The 18,382-nt window shown below is 39.4% G+C and overlaps 1 protein-coding gene across 1 annotated transcript in view; it reads right to left on the bottom strand.

Moving 5' to 3' along the window:
- Positions 1 to 4,459: 4,459 nt before the first annotated feature.
- Positions 4,460 to 18,382, bottom strand: part of crim1 (cysteine rich transmembrane BMP regulator 1 (chordin-like)) — a 149,652-nt gene continuing 135,729 nt past the window's right edge. The window contains exons 11-17 of the mRNA XM_063006926.1: positions 17,918 to 18,130; positions 15,729 to 15,944; positions 11,091 to 11,312; positions 10,760 to 10,948; positions 7,764 to 7,877; positions 6,634 to 6,821; positions 4,460 to 5,473 (exon numbers count right to left, since the gene is read on the bottom strand). Of these exons, the coding sequence (XP_062862996.1) occupies positions 5,297 to 5,473; positions 6,634 to 6,821; positions 7,764 to 7,877; positions 10,760 to 10,948; positions 11,091 to 11,312; positions 15,729 to 15,944; positions 17,918 to 18,130 (1,319 nt within the window). The 3' untranslated portion in view covers positions 4,460 to 5,296. The remainder of the gene's footprint in view (positions 5,474 to 6,633; positions 6,822 to 7,763; positions 7,878 to 10,759; positions 10,949 to 11,090; positions 11,313 to 15,728; positions 15,945 to 17,917; positions 18,131 to 18,382) is intronic.

Raw genomic sequence — 18,382 nt, forward strand, 5'->3', positions numbered from 1 at the left:
TGCAGGCTGAATTCAAATATTGATCAGTCAAAACATGAAGTCATTTCTTTGTACTTTGTCAGTTAAATAAAGGTTTCAGGAAATGAATGAATAATATATTCTTGTTTTAAAAGAGTTTTACAAAATTTCCCCACATTTTTTGGATGTAGGGTTTGTATTAAGGTTGCAAATGTTATTTAACTGATAACTGACCACTATTAGATGATTGTTAACTGTCAAGTTTTATTAACGAATATTTAAGTAGATGTACACAGTTGGTAGTGCACAGATAATTACATGTCAGTGATGTAGGCAGTGTATTAAAGCTTTTCCTAGCACTATTTGCATACTTATTATGAGGAGCAGATTTTTACCATTATACTGGGACATGATGCAAAATATACACATCATTTTTGTTAAATAAAAAGTTACACACAACTCCTCATCTGCAGAGCTTACCAGTCACTTTCCATACTAATGTAAAACATTGTGATTTCAATTGTTTGTTTGATTTTAACGTCATGTTTTACACTTTGGTTACATTCATGACAGGAACGGTAGTTATTCATTACACAAGATTCATCAGTTCACACAAGGTTATATTAAACACAGTCATGGACAATTTTGTATCTCCAATTCACCTCACTTGCATGTCTTTGAACTGTGGGAGGAAACCGGAGCACCTGGAGGAATCCCACGCGGACACAGGGAGAACATGCAAACTCCACACAGAAAGGACCCGGACCACCCCACCTGGGGATCGAACCCAGAGCCACCGTGCCGCCCGGATTTCTATTGTGTAGTAAGTAGAAAGTTTGAATGCAGCTGTACACAGATGGCGTTTGCCCACTGAGGTGGGTAGGACTGCATTTTAAATTGGAGTTCTTATTCTGTAAAGACTGTAGCCGCACTTTTAACTGGAATTGAGCATCAGCTGTCGGAAATGACTTTAAATGATGTTTAACCGACAGCAATATTTGAATATTGACTGGTTATTGGTTAATCATCGACATCTTACAATCATTGAACAGCTACTGCCTGAGCAGCACCAACATTCCTCTCTTCAGTAAATTAGCATGTTCATTTTAGAATAATTGACTCTCATAGACACTTATTACAAACATGTTTCCTGACACTTATCTGCTTAGCATCAGAATCTAAAAACACTGGACACATAACCTAGAAAAAAAGAATGAAAAACACTTGTCTTTATAAATCAACACATGCGCAATTATTCAAAAAGTATTTATTGTGCTGCAAAGAAAAAAAAAAAAAATACAAGAAATTGAAAAAGATTTGCTATGCTACGGGAATTAAGTCAAATCTACCATCTTTAGAAATTTGCATCATTATCAATATTGACTTTTTTTAAACATAAGCATAAAATACCAGTAGTATACAAAGTCAAGAAGGACTGTGTGCGATTTTTGTGTTTAGATTGAGTAAGAAAGAAGGGAAATCAGGAGAAACATTTCTCCAGATTCATTCAGCTTACAAGAAAAACGCAGCACGAGGCCTGCAGTGTTTCCCAAATAAAAACAGCTGTGTTCTAGGAGAAAATAAAGCAGGGAAGGGGGATGAAAAAGCCTAACAGTGAAGGATAAAGCATGTCCTGTGTTCAAACTCTGCCTGTCAAAATCCCTCTAAGAGACCAAGACAAAACCAAAACAGTCACATAAATTCAGCTGTCTTTGTTTCAAACTCCTATATGCTTAATCATTCTGCGTATCAATAAATTATTAAGGTATTTAAAACAATAAATTACATTAAAAAATTTTCTTCTTTCCAAACTTTTTTGTCTTTTTTTTTTTTTTAATTTTGTTTTGGCGAGTGACTCAAGTATTTACAACAATACTTGGAGGTTGCACTGAAAAAAAAAGACCCTTTAAACATACAGAGCTGCTGTGAGAGGAATTTTAGTCATTAAGTAAAAACAAAAGCCTCATCCCAAAACTAAATTCTAAGTAACATGTCAAGTAGATCAATTCCAAAGACTGCAGTGGTACAGCCAAAACCTGTTCAGATTCATCAAACAGGTAACATTGATTAGATTTGCACAACATTTGGCTTTGAAATTGAGCTACATATCCACCTTAGTGCATTGTCAATTTTAGTATCTAGCCAAGTGTGTAATACTGGGTCACGCTTTGTGGGTTTATTCTACAAAATAATTATTTACATGGCTTTCCTCCGCTGCTTGTTTACAGCATCTTCTAGCTTCTAGCCATGAGAAGCTTCAATAAACTGCATTGTTTGCATGGAACAGAGTCATGTGATCTCATCAGACGGGAACAGGCCTTCTAGCACTTGCTCTGCGATTCCCTCTTTGTGAGATCTTTTTACCCCATCAGTGCAGACAATATAGATTAGCATTTTAGATTTAGTCTGGGGTCATGGTTTTACTTCAGCATACAGTATCATATTGTATTTATTTTGTTAGAGTTTTTCCTCCCGTTTTCTTCTAGTCTGGTTGTTCCAATTGCACCACCTCTGCCCTGACCAAGGAGAGCTGCAGACTCTGTAAATCAACCAGCCAACAGAGGTCACGTGCAGCCGCAGGAACCCCGTCATGCACAGCCAACTGCTGTGCCTCAGGCATGCCAGGCCGATAGCAGCGCTGAGATTCTTGCTCAAAATCTCAGCGGTGGAAAGCTAGCACATGGGGCAATCAAGTGCCCTATGGTATCATTATTTGAAATTGTCAAATTACCTTTGACTGCTCTGCACAGGGTTCTGCAAGGTTTTAAGAAAATAATAGGGCAGTTTATGAAAGCATTAGTTAGAAAACAAAAAAGAAAATAACCCCAGAGGTTACATATTTCTCTATTTAAAAAGTGCCAAAAGTAAAACATTAACAGACAAAAGATTTACCGTACAACCAACACAAACTAGACCAATTCTAGAGCCCCATCCCTCCCCATTTCTTATGGCTCAATCCCGAACGGCACCAACTCCAGATGTAAGTGCACTGCGTCTAGTTCCATACACTGTGCAGAGCCCTATCCAGTGAAAAGGGCACCATGATTGGGATTCAGCTTATGCCAGCTGAGGTTCCAGTAGTTCTGTCACTTGCAGGGACCCATGACTGAGAAAACAATGGAGCTGCAACCAGCAGCAGAAACTGTCAATCACAACATAAAAAGCAGAGAGACTTGGCCTATATTTCAAAACCATTTTCTTTATGCCCTTATTGACTTTCACTGTTTGCAACGCAAGGAAAGGAAGTGGGTAAGAGGTAGTGAATTTTTATTTTTATTTGTAATAGACTAGCATGTTACAGTTCTTTAAACTAACCACTCATTGTAGCTTGCATAGTAGCTTTTAAATGATATAACAGTTTACTGGTGCTGAGAAAATTGTATTTTTTAAATAAAACATTGTCAGGCTTGTCAGAATTATTGGCTTGGCATCAAAGTTTGGAAAATGACATTTTGTATCATTAGTATCCAAATCCAATCTAACAGACATCAATGAAAAACTGTTGACTGCCTACAATTAAGTTCCATGTTCATAGCGCTCTCCGTAGTATATAATTTCCAGTGAATTAAGTAATTAATTTCAGTTCTATCCATTTTACTTGAATGCTGCATTCCAATATTAACTTTATTTAATAATGCAAGGCAATGGAATGCCTTGGGTGGCACAGCAGTATATTATGCTAGCCCACTACTGCTGAGATCCAGAGTTCGAATTTCAGCAGAGCTATCGACTGATGGGTTGTCTACATACAGACATGTTTGGCTATACATCCGGGGTGTGTTCGTGCATGCAAGTCAAAAAGGGCATTTTAAAGACTATTAAAATGGGTCATCTAAAGACCATCCTGTCCAGCAAAAAAAGAGAAAGAATACACATTTACAAAATGGAAACGAATAGCAATGAGATGTTTGTCTTTTTCTGCATGGGTCTGTCTTAACTTAGTATCACACAGGAAAGGCAGTGAAATGCCTGTCATCTTCAGAGTTCCTTAAATAGAAATCTTTCTTTTCCCCTCAGTCATAAATACATTCAATAAGACAAATGAAACAAAGAACTTTACAGGTGAAGCAGAGTCAATGTGCGTTTGTGTGCACACGTACATACATGCTAACACATACACACGTACACAAATACTCACAATATCTCATGTCTTTTCATTGCAGTGTTAATATGTACAGCGAAAGTTCCTATAAAGTGTGTAGCCAATTTTGAAGCAGACCTTATTTTCCCAAGCAAGGATTAAAAAGAAAGGTGCTTCAACTGCAAAAGCTTCCAGAGGGGGAAGCAGTTATAAAATCAGTAAGGGAAATGATTGAAGAGCGTTTAGGGGCCTTAAAACCCCTAAAACTTTTGATTCTCTGATTCCTTGCATGTATGTTTACCAGGAATATAACAGATACTTTTAGCTTGAGCCCTGGAAAACAAGGCTTACAGAATCAAAGCAAAAAGCAGCACTTGGAAATCAAACTCATCAAACCAACTACCTTTTACACTACATTGATCTCATTAAGAACTGTTTATTCTTTCTCACAATGTATATCGATGCTCAGTGTGTGGGGGTCAATCTACCCTCCGTCATAAAATAATATAGCTGTTGAGTGTTCTGTGAAAGGAACAAAATGCTTATACATGTAAGTGAAGTACTACTTGGGAGTCCAACACCCTCTAACATCCATTTACACAGGAAGAACTACTTTTCACTAAGCTGCTTTTCCGTTTTCTTCCATTCGTCTTTAAAACTGGTTAAAATAAGTTGAGCCTGACTGTGGATTGCATCTCCTCTGTACTTTTTCTTCTCAGAGAAGCTTTGGTTCGACATTTACACTAAGCACTCAATCAAGTCTGTTTCTTTTCAAATATTTTTTTTGTGTTCAAAAACAGGAATGCATGAAAATATCACTCTTGATATATAAACCAAAACACCCCAGTCTGCCTTGACCCCAAATATGTAGGTTGGATCTTGCTGCCCTCCAACCGTGCAGACATGCACACCTACAAGCACACTACCATTCTCACCCTAACACAGCTCTAACGCACAAAAATATTCCAGGAAACGCTTTCAGCGTCTCCCATCCAAATAAATACACTCCTGCAGTGAGCGGTTTGGTAAAGATACTGTGTCCTAACTAGACCTTTAATTCTCTGTGTGCGTCCCATAGTGACGCTCAGTTGATGTGGGTATTGTGAGGATGTTTTTACTCTGGCCTCTTTGCTCTGGTTGGGTGTGTTGTCCAGCACTGTAGCTTTAATAGCTCTTTAGTTCTAGTTCTTTGATAATGTGCTCTCAAGGTTTGGTGGCTGACCCCAGTCTCTTTCGTTAGATGTGGGTCTGTCTTGCTCACGCAGTCTGATAGAAGTTGTCTGCCTCTAGGTTGTTGTGTTTCTGCATACTGTAGTAACCACTGTAACGCGAGTCGGGGTCGGCGATGCGCAACATGCGCTGGGAGCTGTCCACCTGAACCTTTGTCCCCTTCTGGCAGTCCACATACACCAGCTGGTTATTCAAACATGTAGGCTTTTGTAAAAACACAAAAACAAAACAGTAAGCTTTTGCATTCATACACGCATCAAGTGCTTAAGACAAATAATTATGTATTTACAATTCATAAGACATGTAGCCTAGCCAAATTTTCTAAAACAATATAATCCTGCTGTAATAGACACTAGGGCAGGGGTGGGGAACCTCCGGCCCGTGGGCCGTATACGGCCCCCCCGCTCAATCAAATGTGGCCCGCCATATGTTTCCTACATTTTATTGTCTGGGCTTTATGCAATTAATTAAACTTTAGACGAGACAACAGACATAACAAATACGAGTTATGTTGCCACATAACAGTTGCGTGTTGCCGCAACGTCATTGCCCCCATATATTCCAAGCCTATATTATTTGGCTGTATGTTGCGTCATTGTAGTCTGTGGCCCTTGACCAGATATGTAATTATTAATCTGGCCCCGAGTGGGTAAAAGGTTCCCCACCCCTGCACTAGGGACTTGCTTATAGTAAGTAACCTAATAAAACATTTTAATAGTATTTTGCCATATTTTCTCATTTCTCTCCCTTGCTATTAGCCCCACCCAACTGGTCCACCGTGACTGAGAAGTGCCATGAATTCTCATGCCCCCTGCTGACCACTTTTCACCTGACAGCAGTACAGTATGGAGTCATGCTATGCCTTTCATGAATCATCCACCACTAGTGCAGACACATTGACCAGACAGCAGAGGGGATCGCAATCTGCTCATTGCAGTGGCATGAAACCCAGTCAACTTCAGGCACCGCTATTTGTGTCTTAAGTGGCTGGCCAGGTTGATGGCAATTCTGACATTTAAGCTCAAGCTGGAGCTGTGGTGGTGAGCTAGCATATTAGGCCTCTGTGCCATCGAGCTGTAGTTTGTGCTTCTAAACTACAGTATATTAGCTAGGGATGCATATTTTGTTTGGTTAATGATTGACACCACCACCCTGATGAATTTCATGTCAACAAGGCTTCATGCTTTATTTAATGTAAAACAGTGTAATGAATTGAACATGGCAATGATACATCAGGAATTGAATTTTGTATATGTCTTCAGTAGATTTTGCATATTACTGTAGGTTATGAATGGACTTACTACTAATTATTGTGACACTTCTATTTGGCTTAGATGTTCTTCACTGTAATAATAAGCTCTTACCTTTGTGGGTGCATGGTAGCAAGGCACAGGGATCCACTGCTTTTTCTGGTTTACAAGCAGTAAAGCTGCTATAGTGAGTGCCATCATGAGGATGGGCAGTGCAACCCAGGCCCAATGAATGCTGGCATCCTCACTGTGCACTGGTGTTTTGCCGTCCAGGTATGGCATCTGGAGGCTGGCGAAGTCACCTGGTGGAATTAAACACTCATTAGCTAAAAGCAAGCACATTCATCAAGCCTATGAGCAACATAGGCTACATTACCCCATGTTCTGTGTGACACACATGCAATAACAGGCAATACGGAATAGTATATTATAGAATTATTATTAGTTTATCTTATTACTGTATTATTATTATTAAACTCACTCATTTAAATACCCACATTAATATTTATTAACAATTAAAATATGCGGGCAAAATACAAAGCCTGGTAAATAAGAAATGTTTATCACTAAACATTATCTTGCTTTTGCATTTACAGTTGACAGTAGCCATAAAAACCCTATTAAAAGAAAAGTTGGGACATTCTATAAAATGCAAGAAAGAAGGATCTGTGATTTAATTCTCTTGAACTTAGTCCTTTTAACATTCAAGTAAACGTTTAAGTGAAAATGTCAAATGTTCCACTGATTAACTTGTTTGTACTTAGTAAGTAAACTAACTTGAATTTAGTGCCTGTGACACAGTTGGGACAGGGGTGTTTACCACTGGGTTACATTAATTACATGTCTGGGAACTGAGAACACTAATTGTTCGGTGGAAATCTGCTTAACAGTCTGTGGTCATATGTATTGCTTTTGCCTGCATAATCAAGGTTCTAATTCTGTTGTTGTGGCGATCCGTGTTGAGTAATAACAGTTTTCCGAAATATTCCTGAGCCCATGAGGCTATATTTATAACAGTATCATGGCGGCAGTGTTTTCTGAGGACTCGGGTCACCCACATTCAACAGTGATTTACCTGCATATACAGTAATTTACCCTGATTCGGTCTTCACAGTATTATGATATCTGACAGTTCGTCAGCCAAAAGTCATTTCTTGGTACTTTTTTTATTTAAAGTTTCAGAACAGTAAAGTTATGAACAATCTCTATGAGAAGGGGAAGTTAGACGTTTGTGAAATACTAACCTCTGAATTGAGGCATGATGTCGTTCTCACTGTGTGTAGGCCAGGCTGGCCAGTGCCTCAGTTTATCTCCATGTTGGTCCGTCTTCTCTATGGGTATGTTTGTAGGAACTATTTCTGTAACAGAAACATTTGCAATTTTGAAAATGTACTGTCAAAGCTGTAATGTCTTTAGTTCACTGACTGTAAAGACACTTGTGTTTAAATAACATGGTAATTGAATGCAACACAAATGATCACAATTGAGGTGTATGTTGCTAATCAGGTTCTGTATTGAGTAACTGGGACCAGGCTGAACCAAAGAACAAAAAAAAGTCTGAGAAAAAAAGAATGAATCCAGGAGCGAGAGAGGGAGAGAGTGCTTTTCATGAATTGATTTAAGTAGATTTGAAGTTACAAAGCCGATGGGACAGCAAGGTCGCAAACCCATTAAAAGCACTACTTCAGTGATCTCACTGCTGATGACCCAGAGCAATCATATTCAGAATGTCTTTAAATGATTCACCCAAATGAGTCCACATTCACTAAAGCCCCAATCAATTAGAGTAAACACTACTCCATAAAAATGGGATAAAGAGATGGTGAGGGAAAAGAAGAGATGATTAAATAACAAATGCTGATGCAGGACATCAAGTCAACATGGGCCACCACACGTATGCCAGTTCTCTGCCTTCTACCCAGAGCTGTATGAAATAGCAACTGCAGGCCACACTTTTGCATGTTGATCTACAGTTAAATTATATATAATCCTACCTAGCAAACACTGTACCTGATGTGTATACAGCTTTATGCATTTTTTGGCCTAAAGAAACAACTGCATTTCTGAGCCAAATAGTCTCTTAAAATCCTGAAGTGAAATCATAGTGCAAATAAATGTTGGAACAGGTAGAAAACCTAAACCAGGACAATAGTGTTCAGCTTTTTCCCAGTTGCACAGCACATTAGCATAAGATTTAAAGGAAATTGTTTTGTACTCTACCAGTTTCCTGACCTTAAGTGGAAGGTACCAGGGTGCCACAGCATTAAAGTACGCTGGCCCACTAATGTTAAGATCCTGTTTTCAAATCTCAGTGGTTGAGCATGTGCACCGGCTTAATTGGCTAATGTCCGGGGGGAAGGATGGCCGAAACAGCCAGGCCACTGGGAAGTGCACTTGTCAGTGCTCTCTCAGTTCTGGTCCCAAGCCCATATATAAATAGCAGGGTTGTGGCAGGAAAGGCATTCGGCATCAAAACTGTGCCAAGCCAGGTATGTGGACCAGATCCACTGTGGCCACCCCTACATTTTTAAGTGGACACTTACTATGCACTATGTTCTGAGACTTTAGCTTCAAACTTTCGCCAACATGACGTACTGATTTATGAGCTAACGAACTGATCCGCATATGATTTATGAAACTGCTGTGCGCTGTTTTAAACACACATGGGGTAGCACTGTCACCTCACAGCAAGAAGGTTCTGGGTTTGAATCCCAGGTGGGAGCGGTCTGGGTCCTTTCTGTGTGGAGTTTGCACGTTCTCCCCGTGTCTGTGTGGGTTTCCTCCGGGAGCTCCGGTTTCCTCCAACAATACAAAGACATGCAAGTGAGGTGAATTTGAGATACTAAATTGTCCATGACTGTGTGTGACATTAAACTTAAACTGATGAATCTTGTGTAACCAGTAACTACCTGTTCTGTCATGAATGTAACCAAAATGTGTAAAACATGATGATAAAATCCTAATAAGTAAATCTGCTTTTTAAGTCTGGTCTTAATGAATCAGCTTTCATAGCATTTAATCCTCATTTATAGTTTGTATTTTTCTGAAGCTTTCAATTCTCCTTTATGTTCATGATCCTGTCAAAACTGACAGAAAACTGACTGGAGATGAAAGAAGAATGTAATAAAAGGTAAAGATCAATATATTCTGATAATGTCATGTAGGTATATATAGACATGGAAATACATCTGAAGGTTCACACACATCACCGCTCCATGAGCAAACACTTGCAAAGTCTAAAACAGATCGTGACTCACACTGATTGCTTGCCTAATCCCTAATGAAGTTTTTAAAGAATGTAAGTGGGTGGAAAAAGTTTAGCTTGCCCTCTTGATTTGAAGACATGAAGTTTGTAAGACATTTTTACAAAGTGTGTCAGTTAAACAAAAATACAAAAGTAAAGTCTAACTGAAGTTATACAACAATTAGTTCCGACCTTACAATCTGATTGGTTGAGAAGCGTTCTAACCGTGCTGATATTTCTGATAACAACACGGCCTTTTCACACCACAACTGTATTACTCCGCTGACGCGTTGCCAGTAACGACAAGCTTCATGCACACAAGCTGCCGGTTGTTTTGTAGGCCTATTTGTGCTCGTACACATCCAGAAATTGATAAAATGGATCACTTTCAGATAACATTCAACCTAAATTCTATCTTTTAATTCTTAATTAATTTTATTTGTAGCTTTTTCTCCTTTTTCTTTCATCTTTGCTTATTCCTATTCGCTTATTATTTTTATTCCAAACTAGTGTTACTTTGTAGTGTTAAACTACAGTATATGCCTTTTTTAGCCTACTGTGTTAAAGCAGGGTAGGGAATTTTTACCGTTGCATAGCAGCAACTCATTCGTTGTGGAACTACTTTTTGGCGGAAGGTATTGTCAATATTAAAGCATATTCAATATGAAATGCAGGGCTTCTTTGATTGATTTTCTTTCTTTATTTTGTAAAAACTGTTGTATAAAAGCCTTCGGCTCGTGCCTGCGACCAAATCACAGCCGTGATGTTATTCGCGATACCACACTCCCTCTCGTGTTCCATTGCTTAATTAGATCTAACAAGTGAAATTCAATTTTAGTTTTTTTGGATGGGAGTTAAAGCTGGTATAATAATAAAGCTGAATACACAAATAAATAAAACTACTGTGATGGCTAAAACCAGGTCCAGATAAACACGCCTCTTCAGTTAAATCTTCAGGTTGAAGGCTGCATTAATACAGTGTGAGAGGAAGCTTACCTGGGCACAGAGGACAACAGCTGCCCTCTACTGTGACTGGTTGGTGGCAGGGCAGAGCAGGGCAGCTGACTGTCGAGCACAGTGTCTGACCCTGCAGGCAGTAGCAGTGTGTGCAGCTGTCAATGTCCCAGCGCTCCTCGTCCACGTACGTCTTTCCGTTAAAATGGCACACCGCTCTCGGTGTGGCATCTAGCAACAAGAAATTCTGACTTTAAAATGCTTGCATGCTGGTTGCCTATCAGCCCGAAGCCTGCCAGTGGTGTAGTTACAAATCTTACAAAATTTATTTAATCTACCGTGTTAATCACAATGTTTAATGTCCATAATGTACCTAGACAGTAGGGGCAGCACTGGCCCTTGCGCAGGACAGGTCGGGCACAGTTGACCGGAGGGCAAGACTCGGAGAAGCAGCTAATCACTCCATCCACACAAACACAGCTAGAGCAAACGTTGGGCTTCCAGGACTCGGCGGCCAGAAAGATGTCTCCCTCCTCGTTGCGGCAGTACCTGGGCATGCTGTTGTTGCTGGGTGTCACGGGTGTAAGCGGCTCATCTAAAAACATAATACTGGATTTAAAAGCAGTCTTTAGACTAAGTTATTTCTTCTACACTAACATGTGTACACACATGCTTCATAAAGCAGATTTAGACAGTTATAATGGCAATTACGTCATTCATATTTGGAAAGAACTCATTGCTCTGCATTCGTCCATCATATTTGTAATATTCTGTGAGAAGTTGTGCCACACTGAAGCTGGGATTGGCTTCACTGCTAAGGAAGCATCGGATGCTTCCTCATTATTCAGTCAGTGTATAGCTTCGAATTAAGGCACATTAGTAGGCAGCATTTTAAAGTATCTAAGAATTCAGACAGCCTCCTTCTCGGGAGCGCACATATGATGATGTAAAATGCGTCTATGTAGAGAGCTCACTAGGTTTTTAGACACACCCATAGTTTTCCACTACATACTTTTGTCAAAGAGCAAATGCATAAGTATTTAATATCTGCTAATATAGTAAAGGCATTAGTGCATAGAACACTAATGAATGCAGGATGCATGTGGTGACCAACTTGGATAATAGTGTAAATAGCTGAAAGCAAAATACCTCCGATATAATGCTTAATGATTCCATTTATAATGCTAATTAATACTGAGCAAATGAAAATAAATATTTCTTGCCTATATTGTGCAGCCCTGAAATGAAAGTAAACACAATTACTCTCATAGAGAAAATGCCATGAAATTAGTGACCTTTAGGTGAATCATTTGCATAGTGTAGAACATAAATCAAAAATAACTTTGTGCCATATTTTAGTTTGAGTCTCAGTTGATTTTATAGCATCATTGTTGGAGGATCAGCCACTGTATCCGCCGAGCCATAGGTTGCTTGGTTATGCTAGAAGGATGCATATATTGAGTGACCTTTAAAATGTGCTCACTGAAGAAGCTTCTTTTTACTGAGCTGATTTGCTATTAAAGAACCTCCACGTTTCTGTATTATGCTTTGGTAATAATCATCCTGAATCATGAAATATAAACAGTATTTTAAAAAAAACTAAAAGTTAAAAATCTAAAAATGTTACTAGCCTTTAAAGTACACATACATTTACCATTTAGTCATTTTGTGTACTATATTCCTCAAGGAAACATTTGAAATGAGATGTCTGCTTACTAAAATGATGCTTTCAAGTAATGTCACTTCATGATCATGTGCTAGCAGCTATGTTGAATGGTACTGGTATTATTTTAAATGGACTAGTAAGTGTTATATTACCATGAAATAAAGTCTTCCATAAAATAGTAATAGACCTGAAAGCACCTCATTTGGTCCTGGCACCGCTTGCAAATTGCTCAGATTTGAGGGAGGAGGCTGAGAATCTATTACACTATACACTATGTCACGTGTTGGGATTTAAAACACCTCAGGTAGGCTATATCGTCAGTCTGGAAGCCATATAGCTTTTTCGTTCCTTTGAGCACAATTAGAGAAAAGAGATGTCCTTAAAGATGGCTGACTAATCGATTTTTGTACTTAGGAGTTAGGAATCATGAAGGCATCAATTAGTGTTTTGGGAAGCAGCCTAGGCAATGCTCAGTGGTGCAGTGAAGCAGAGGATGCACATTGCTTTCCTTGTTTTAAGGCCAAAGTCACACGTGCTGTAATTTGCTGTGCTAAATGCACTGCTTGGAGACGTGACACCATCTGACTAAAAAAAATAAAAACTACTTTTGGGGGCTTCACTGTCTACCAAATACTAGCATTAACACAAAGTAACGGCAGTAGAAAAAAACAGAAGATGCTGAATTTATGGTTGTTATTGACATACAGCAGAAGTAGCTGTATGTTATTCCGGTTTAGTTATTCCTATATTATATCCTCTAATGTGAATACCAGGAATACTATATGTGATTGGTGAGAAGTCATGAAGCTTAAAATACTGGTGAATACTTATGTAATCACCATCATACCATAATCAGACTGGTTTATGTGAGCAGTGGTAGCTCAGCGATTGAGATACAGTCCTAGAAATCAGAAGGTTGCTCTTTATGACCAATCACAGCCAAGCTGCCACTGTTGGGCACCTAAGCAAGGTGCAATTGCTTTTAATGTTTTTGTCAATTGTAAGTCACTTTAGATACGTGTCTACAAAATGCCATGAATGTAAATGTGTAATCAGGCTGATGCTGGGTGTAGCTGTAAATGCTCTGCTATTTAAGTTCAGTCAAATTTACTTATGCCTAACTTCTGGTTCTGCCAGCATTATGACTAATCTCCTACAGGAACAATGTGAATTTCTTAGATTTGCTCTGTGGTTTGAGTAAATGTTAGCTAATTTAGATATCATAACTCAACCTCTGTTACTACCATCACTAGCACATTTAGCATTCAGGCTGTTATATTTTTATTGAATAATTTTGAATAACTGTGGGTAATACTGTATTAAATCTCAGCCAGTACAGTTCTAAAGATGGCACTTCTGCATTAACTGTGTAGTAGCTGAAATCATTTCATTGATCAGCTATGCTATGCAGCGTTGCAATTGGTCAATTTTAATTGCATTAGGATTGAAACTGCTTTAAGCCTTCTTAAAGTTCATTATGCTCCAGGCTAAGACTACAAAAATAAGCTGTGAACATTCTTCCATATTTTTCCTTCCTTTTAGATCTACTACTACGTGATTGAACAGTTCCAGGAAACATATGATGTTTTAGCTGTGATTGTAATTATAAAAGTAGTATATTATAAATTATAAATAATAATATAAATATAATATATAAAAGTAATTAATTAAAAGTAGTATAAAATGCGCTTAATTTTACAGTTGAATGTAAACCAAAAACATCCGTCTCAAAGACATACTTGTCCATGTTTTGACACCCCCCCTCGCGCACAGCAATGGTTGGGAGTTTTCCAAACTTAGTTACCCTTATAATGTTTTTAGCTGCTTTACACCTTGACATTTTAGGGTGGCATGGTGGCTAAGTGGGTAGCACTGTCGCCTCACAGCAAGAAGGTCCTGGGTTCGATCCCCAGGTGGGGCGATCCGGGTCCTTTCTGTGTGGAGTTTGCATGTTCTCCCCGTGTCCGCGTGGGTTTCCTCCCACAGTCCAAAGACATGCAAGTGAGGTGAATTGGAGACACTAAATTGTCCAAGACTGTGTTCGATATAACTGTGAAGTGATGAATCTTGTGTAATGAGTAACTACCGTTCCTGTCACGAATGTAACCAAAGTGTAAAACATGACGTTAAAATCCTAATAAACAAACAAACACCTTGACATTTTGACTGACCAATTGCTGAAAGATTGTTAGGACCGCCTCATATCAAATATATCAAATTAACCAGTAAATGTAAAACTGTGAACTAGGTAGGGCCTTATAGTTGTGTGCAATGTTAGAGCACCATTTCACTATGCCCATATCAAACAAGATTAGAACCCAGATTCTGGAAATCAGTGCTGCAGTATAAACTAGAAGGTGGTTTTAGTGCAAACAGTGTAGGAAATGCACTTTAATACACTAGTCTAGTATACACTTTTTTTGCTTAGTGAGGTGGAAAATTGATCCCCAGACTGTTGTTCCTATAATGACAAACATAATTTTTCCACTATACAGTACTGCTGCTTTAGAATAAAATTTGATCTCCAGGTTGGATTATCATGTTGGTTTTCCATAAGCTTCCTTTGCCTTATCGCTTGTCACCCAAATGACAGTGTAATAATAGTGAAGCGGAAAGTTTAAAGGTTATTAGAGCAGGTGTGAATGTGAGCATATTTCCAAAACAAAGGCATGACCCTTCATCCTTCAGCTTCCTCACGCTCCACCTGCTTCATGCCTCAGGCTCATCAATATTCATGGGCCCTTTGTGAGCGTATCGGCCTTACAGAGCATCCTTATTCTTCTGTTCCAGCTGGAGACTGCGGGCTTATCTCAGCATGAGAAAAGATGTTGTACAGAGTGGCCAGCCTGCTGGAAATGAGACTCAAACAAGCTGCTGTATTATCGCTGCATTATACGGAACCATCTCCGGCACTCAGTAAGCCTGTCATGTACCTCTTCCTGCATGAACTATTCATAAGCAGCCTCGCTCGGCTTATACATTATGCACAATCATCTATTTCAAACTTTTCTTCAGGACATAGTTTTCTTGGAAACGGACCATGTTTCGTACATGTCTTGTCGTGGCACTGCACCACCTGTCAAGATGTTCTAGAAAAATGACCGCTCTACAACGCTTGGTTGGCGTCATTTTAACACAAGTGGAACTTCCCTACAATTGTTGTAGCCTTGGTAGTGCTCTAACAAATCGCTAAAAGGTGTTTAGCAGAACAGGAAGTGTAATGGCATAGTCAAGTATCCATTTCTACAGACCTGTAGTCTTAAATATAAATAAAGTAGAACATCCTGGTAGCTTTAATAATAAAAAAAGAGCAGGAGCAGAACAAAAGCTTATAGTCGGTCTTACCTGGGCAGTGTGGGCAACAGGAGTCCTGGGTTCTGATGGGACTCTGACAGAGCAGTGGCGGGCACACCTCAGTCTCGCAGAGCACACGGCCACTGTGGCAGGTACACTGTGTGCAGGAGTCTATGTTCCACGTCTCTCCTTCCACAAAGTACTCTCCACCGGGGGCCAGACACACCGATGTCTCGCTCAGCTCTGGCCTATGAGAACCTGACTCATCTAGAGAACGGACAAGAGCATAATTTGGCATAATTCTTTGGTAATTTTTTTCCAGACAATCAAAATGTTTTGATCCACATTGAAGGTTGATTTAAAGTATAAAAAAAGGGTTCTATTCGTATGAACTGTCTGGCTAAAAGTATGTGTACATTTGACTGAACTTTTTGGAGGTCCCATTTCAAATGCATGGGCATTATTACAGAATTCTGCCTTTCTTGCTCTGAGCATTGTCATGCCACTGTGCATTTATAGGGCTGATATTTTTACGAGGGTTCTTCAAAACGTTTCTGCACTTTTTACTCCCCATTTTTCCTCCCGATTTAGCACACTCATTTTGTTATCAGCTGCTGAGGGATACCCGATTGCATCCGAGCCTCTTCCGACATGTGCACAGCCCTCCTCTTCTCGCGCCTGCACTCTGCACAGGCGTCTCTTCCGCCAATCAGGGTCCTTACACAGCAGTATAAAGATCCCACCAACACATAGTCCGGCCCCCTCCCTGCAGATATGATGGCCAATTAGTATCTGCTGCAGGCACTGCCTATTATTCCCGCCAGATGGCACCCAGCCAACCGGTGGCAACGCTGAGTTTCGAACCGAGGAGTTCTGAATCTCGGCACTGGTGTGCTAGCAGAATATCCTGCTGCACACTTTTTAAACTCTAAGAATTTCAAAAACAAATAACATCTCTCTTCTATATAGTACCCTTCCTTTGCAATGCATTTTTCACAGTGTCCTGCCATTTCAATGCGATCAGCACATATGTTTTTGGTTGAGCGTGTAGCCACTATTGCACCGCTGCTTTCACATCACCACATGAAAATCTTCTTCTCTTTAAAGCTGAAGGTGGAAATCAGATGGTGCTAAATCCGAACTATAAGCTCTGTTTCTAACACGACCAATTACTACTCCTCCTGCCCTCAGTTTCCAACCAAAATATGTGTGAAAACATTTTGAAGATTCCATATATATTTATATGTACTGCATTTAGCAGATGCTTTTATCCAAAGCAGCTTACAATAAATGTGACTGAATACAACGCAAGCAATAGGGTTAAGAGCTGTGCTCAAGGGCCCAACATTGGCTGCTTGGTGGTTGTAGGGCTTGAACCAGCAATGTTTTGATGACTAGTCCAGCACCTTAACCACTGAACTCATTGCCCAGCATAATGTAATACTATGACATTAAATATGGCATAGAAAAAAAACTTATGTAAAGAGACTTTCTTCCAGTGCTTCTAATACAGAGCTATTACTGGGTCATAAAGTAGTTTGATGTGGATTATCGGCTATATTTATAATTGTTTTCCAGTTGTAGATGTCAGACTTTCATAACAGATCCACCCTACCCTCATGCTTAGTTGGAAGTTGGAAAGTTATTCTTTCATCAAATGATGCTTTATTGTTCTCTAAACATAGTTTTGGGGATTGTGGCCTAAGAGGTTCATGTTTACTTCACCAATTCATAGCACTCTTTTATCTAGATTTAGTTTTGCAAACTTTATACACTAACATTTGTCATTAGCTGTTTCCTGATGAACTGATGCAAATAATTTGTGAGCAAACAGCCATTAATGTGTCAGCCAAGATTTCCTGCAGGTCTTTTGTTTAGGGGTTTTATTTTGCCTTTTAATCTAGCATACTAGCAGTACCATCTTTTTCTAGTTTGTCTGTTAGTCATAAATAATATAGACAGTGGAAATTGTTTTCCACTGTTACTTTTTCTTTAAGCTCTTTTCAAATCAGCTGCTTGATTGTTTTTAAATCCTCAGTCAGTTGCTCAAAAGAGTGTTTTGAAAGTTGACTTTAAGGTTTAAAAAGTTGTGCTTTAGTTTGCCCTTTAATGGTTATTACACTTTAAAGCTGACAGGATGTACAAACACTTACATATGCCAGAATTAAGTTTTTATATATCAAATGTAAATTAGAAGCCTAGACATAAAATAACAAAAGTGAAAATGTGAAATAACTAACCTGGGCAAGTGGGACAACATTGATTAGGGCGGATGCTGGGGTTGTCACAGTTGGGCACCGGACAGGAAATAAGGGCGCACATTTCTCGACCGTCGTGGCAGTAGCACTCCCTGCATCCGTCATGCCAACTCTGACCGTTCTCGTGTCTCCGGCCATCCATGGAAAGACACGATCCAAACTTAACTGAGGGCCCAAAAGAAGAGGAGCTCTGATCTAAAAGGAGGCACAGAGATGCATCAGTCTTAAATGTAAAGCTTTTTTCCCCCTTGAAAATAGTCACAGTACTGTAAAATAGATCAAATTAAACAATTTCAACCACAAGGCCAAATCACCACGACACCGTCGCTCCTTATTCTACTGGCTGGCTGAGTGTGTAGTGTTTTACACCCTTGTCCCCATGTCCCAGCGCACTCACTCTAATCTCAGCAAATCTGCCAACAGCCATGCTTTTCATCACTTCTCGCT

The sequence above is a fragment of the Trichomycterus rosablanca genome, chromosome 13 (assembly GCF_030014385.1).
Source record: "Trichomycterus rosablanca isolate fTriRos1 chromosome 13, fTriRos1.hap1, whole genome shotgun sequence".
NCBI lineage: Eukaryota > Metazoa > Chordata > Actinopteri > Siluriformes > Trichomycteridae > Trichomycterus > Trichomycterus rosablanca.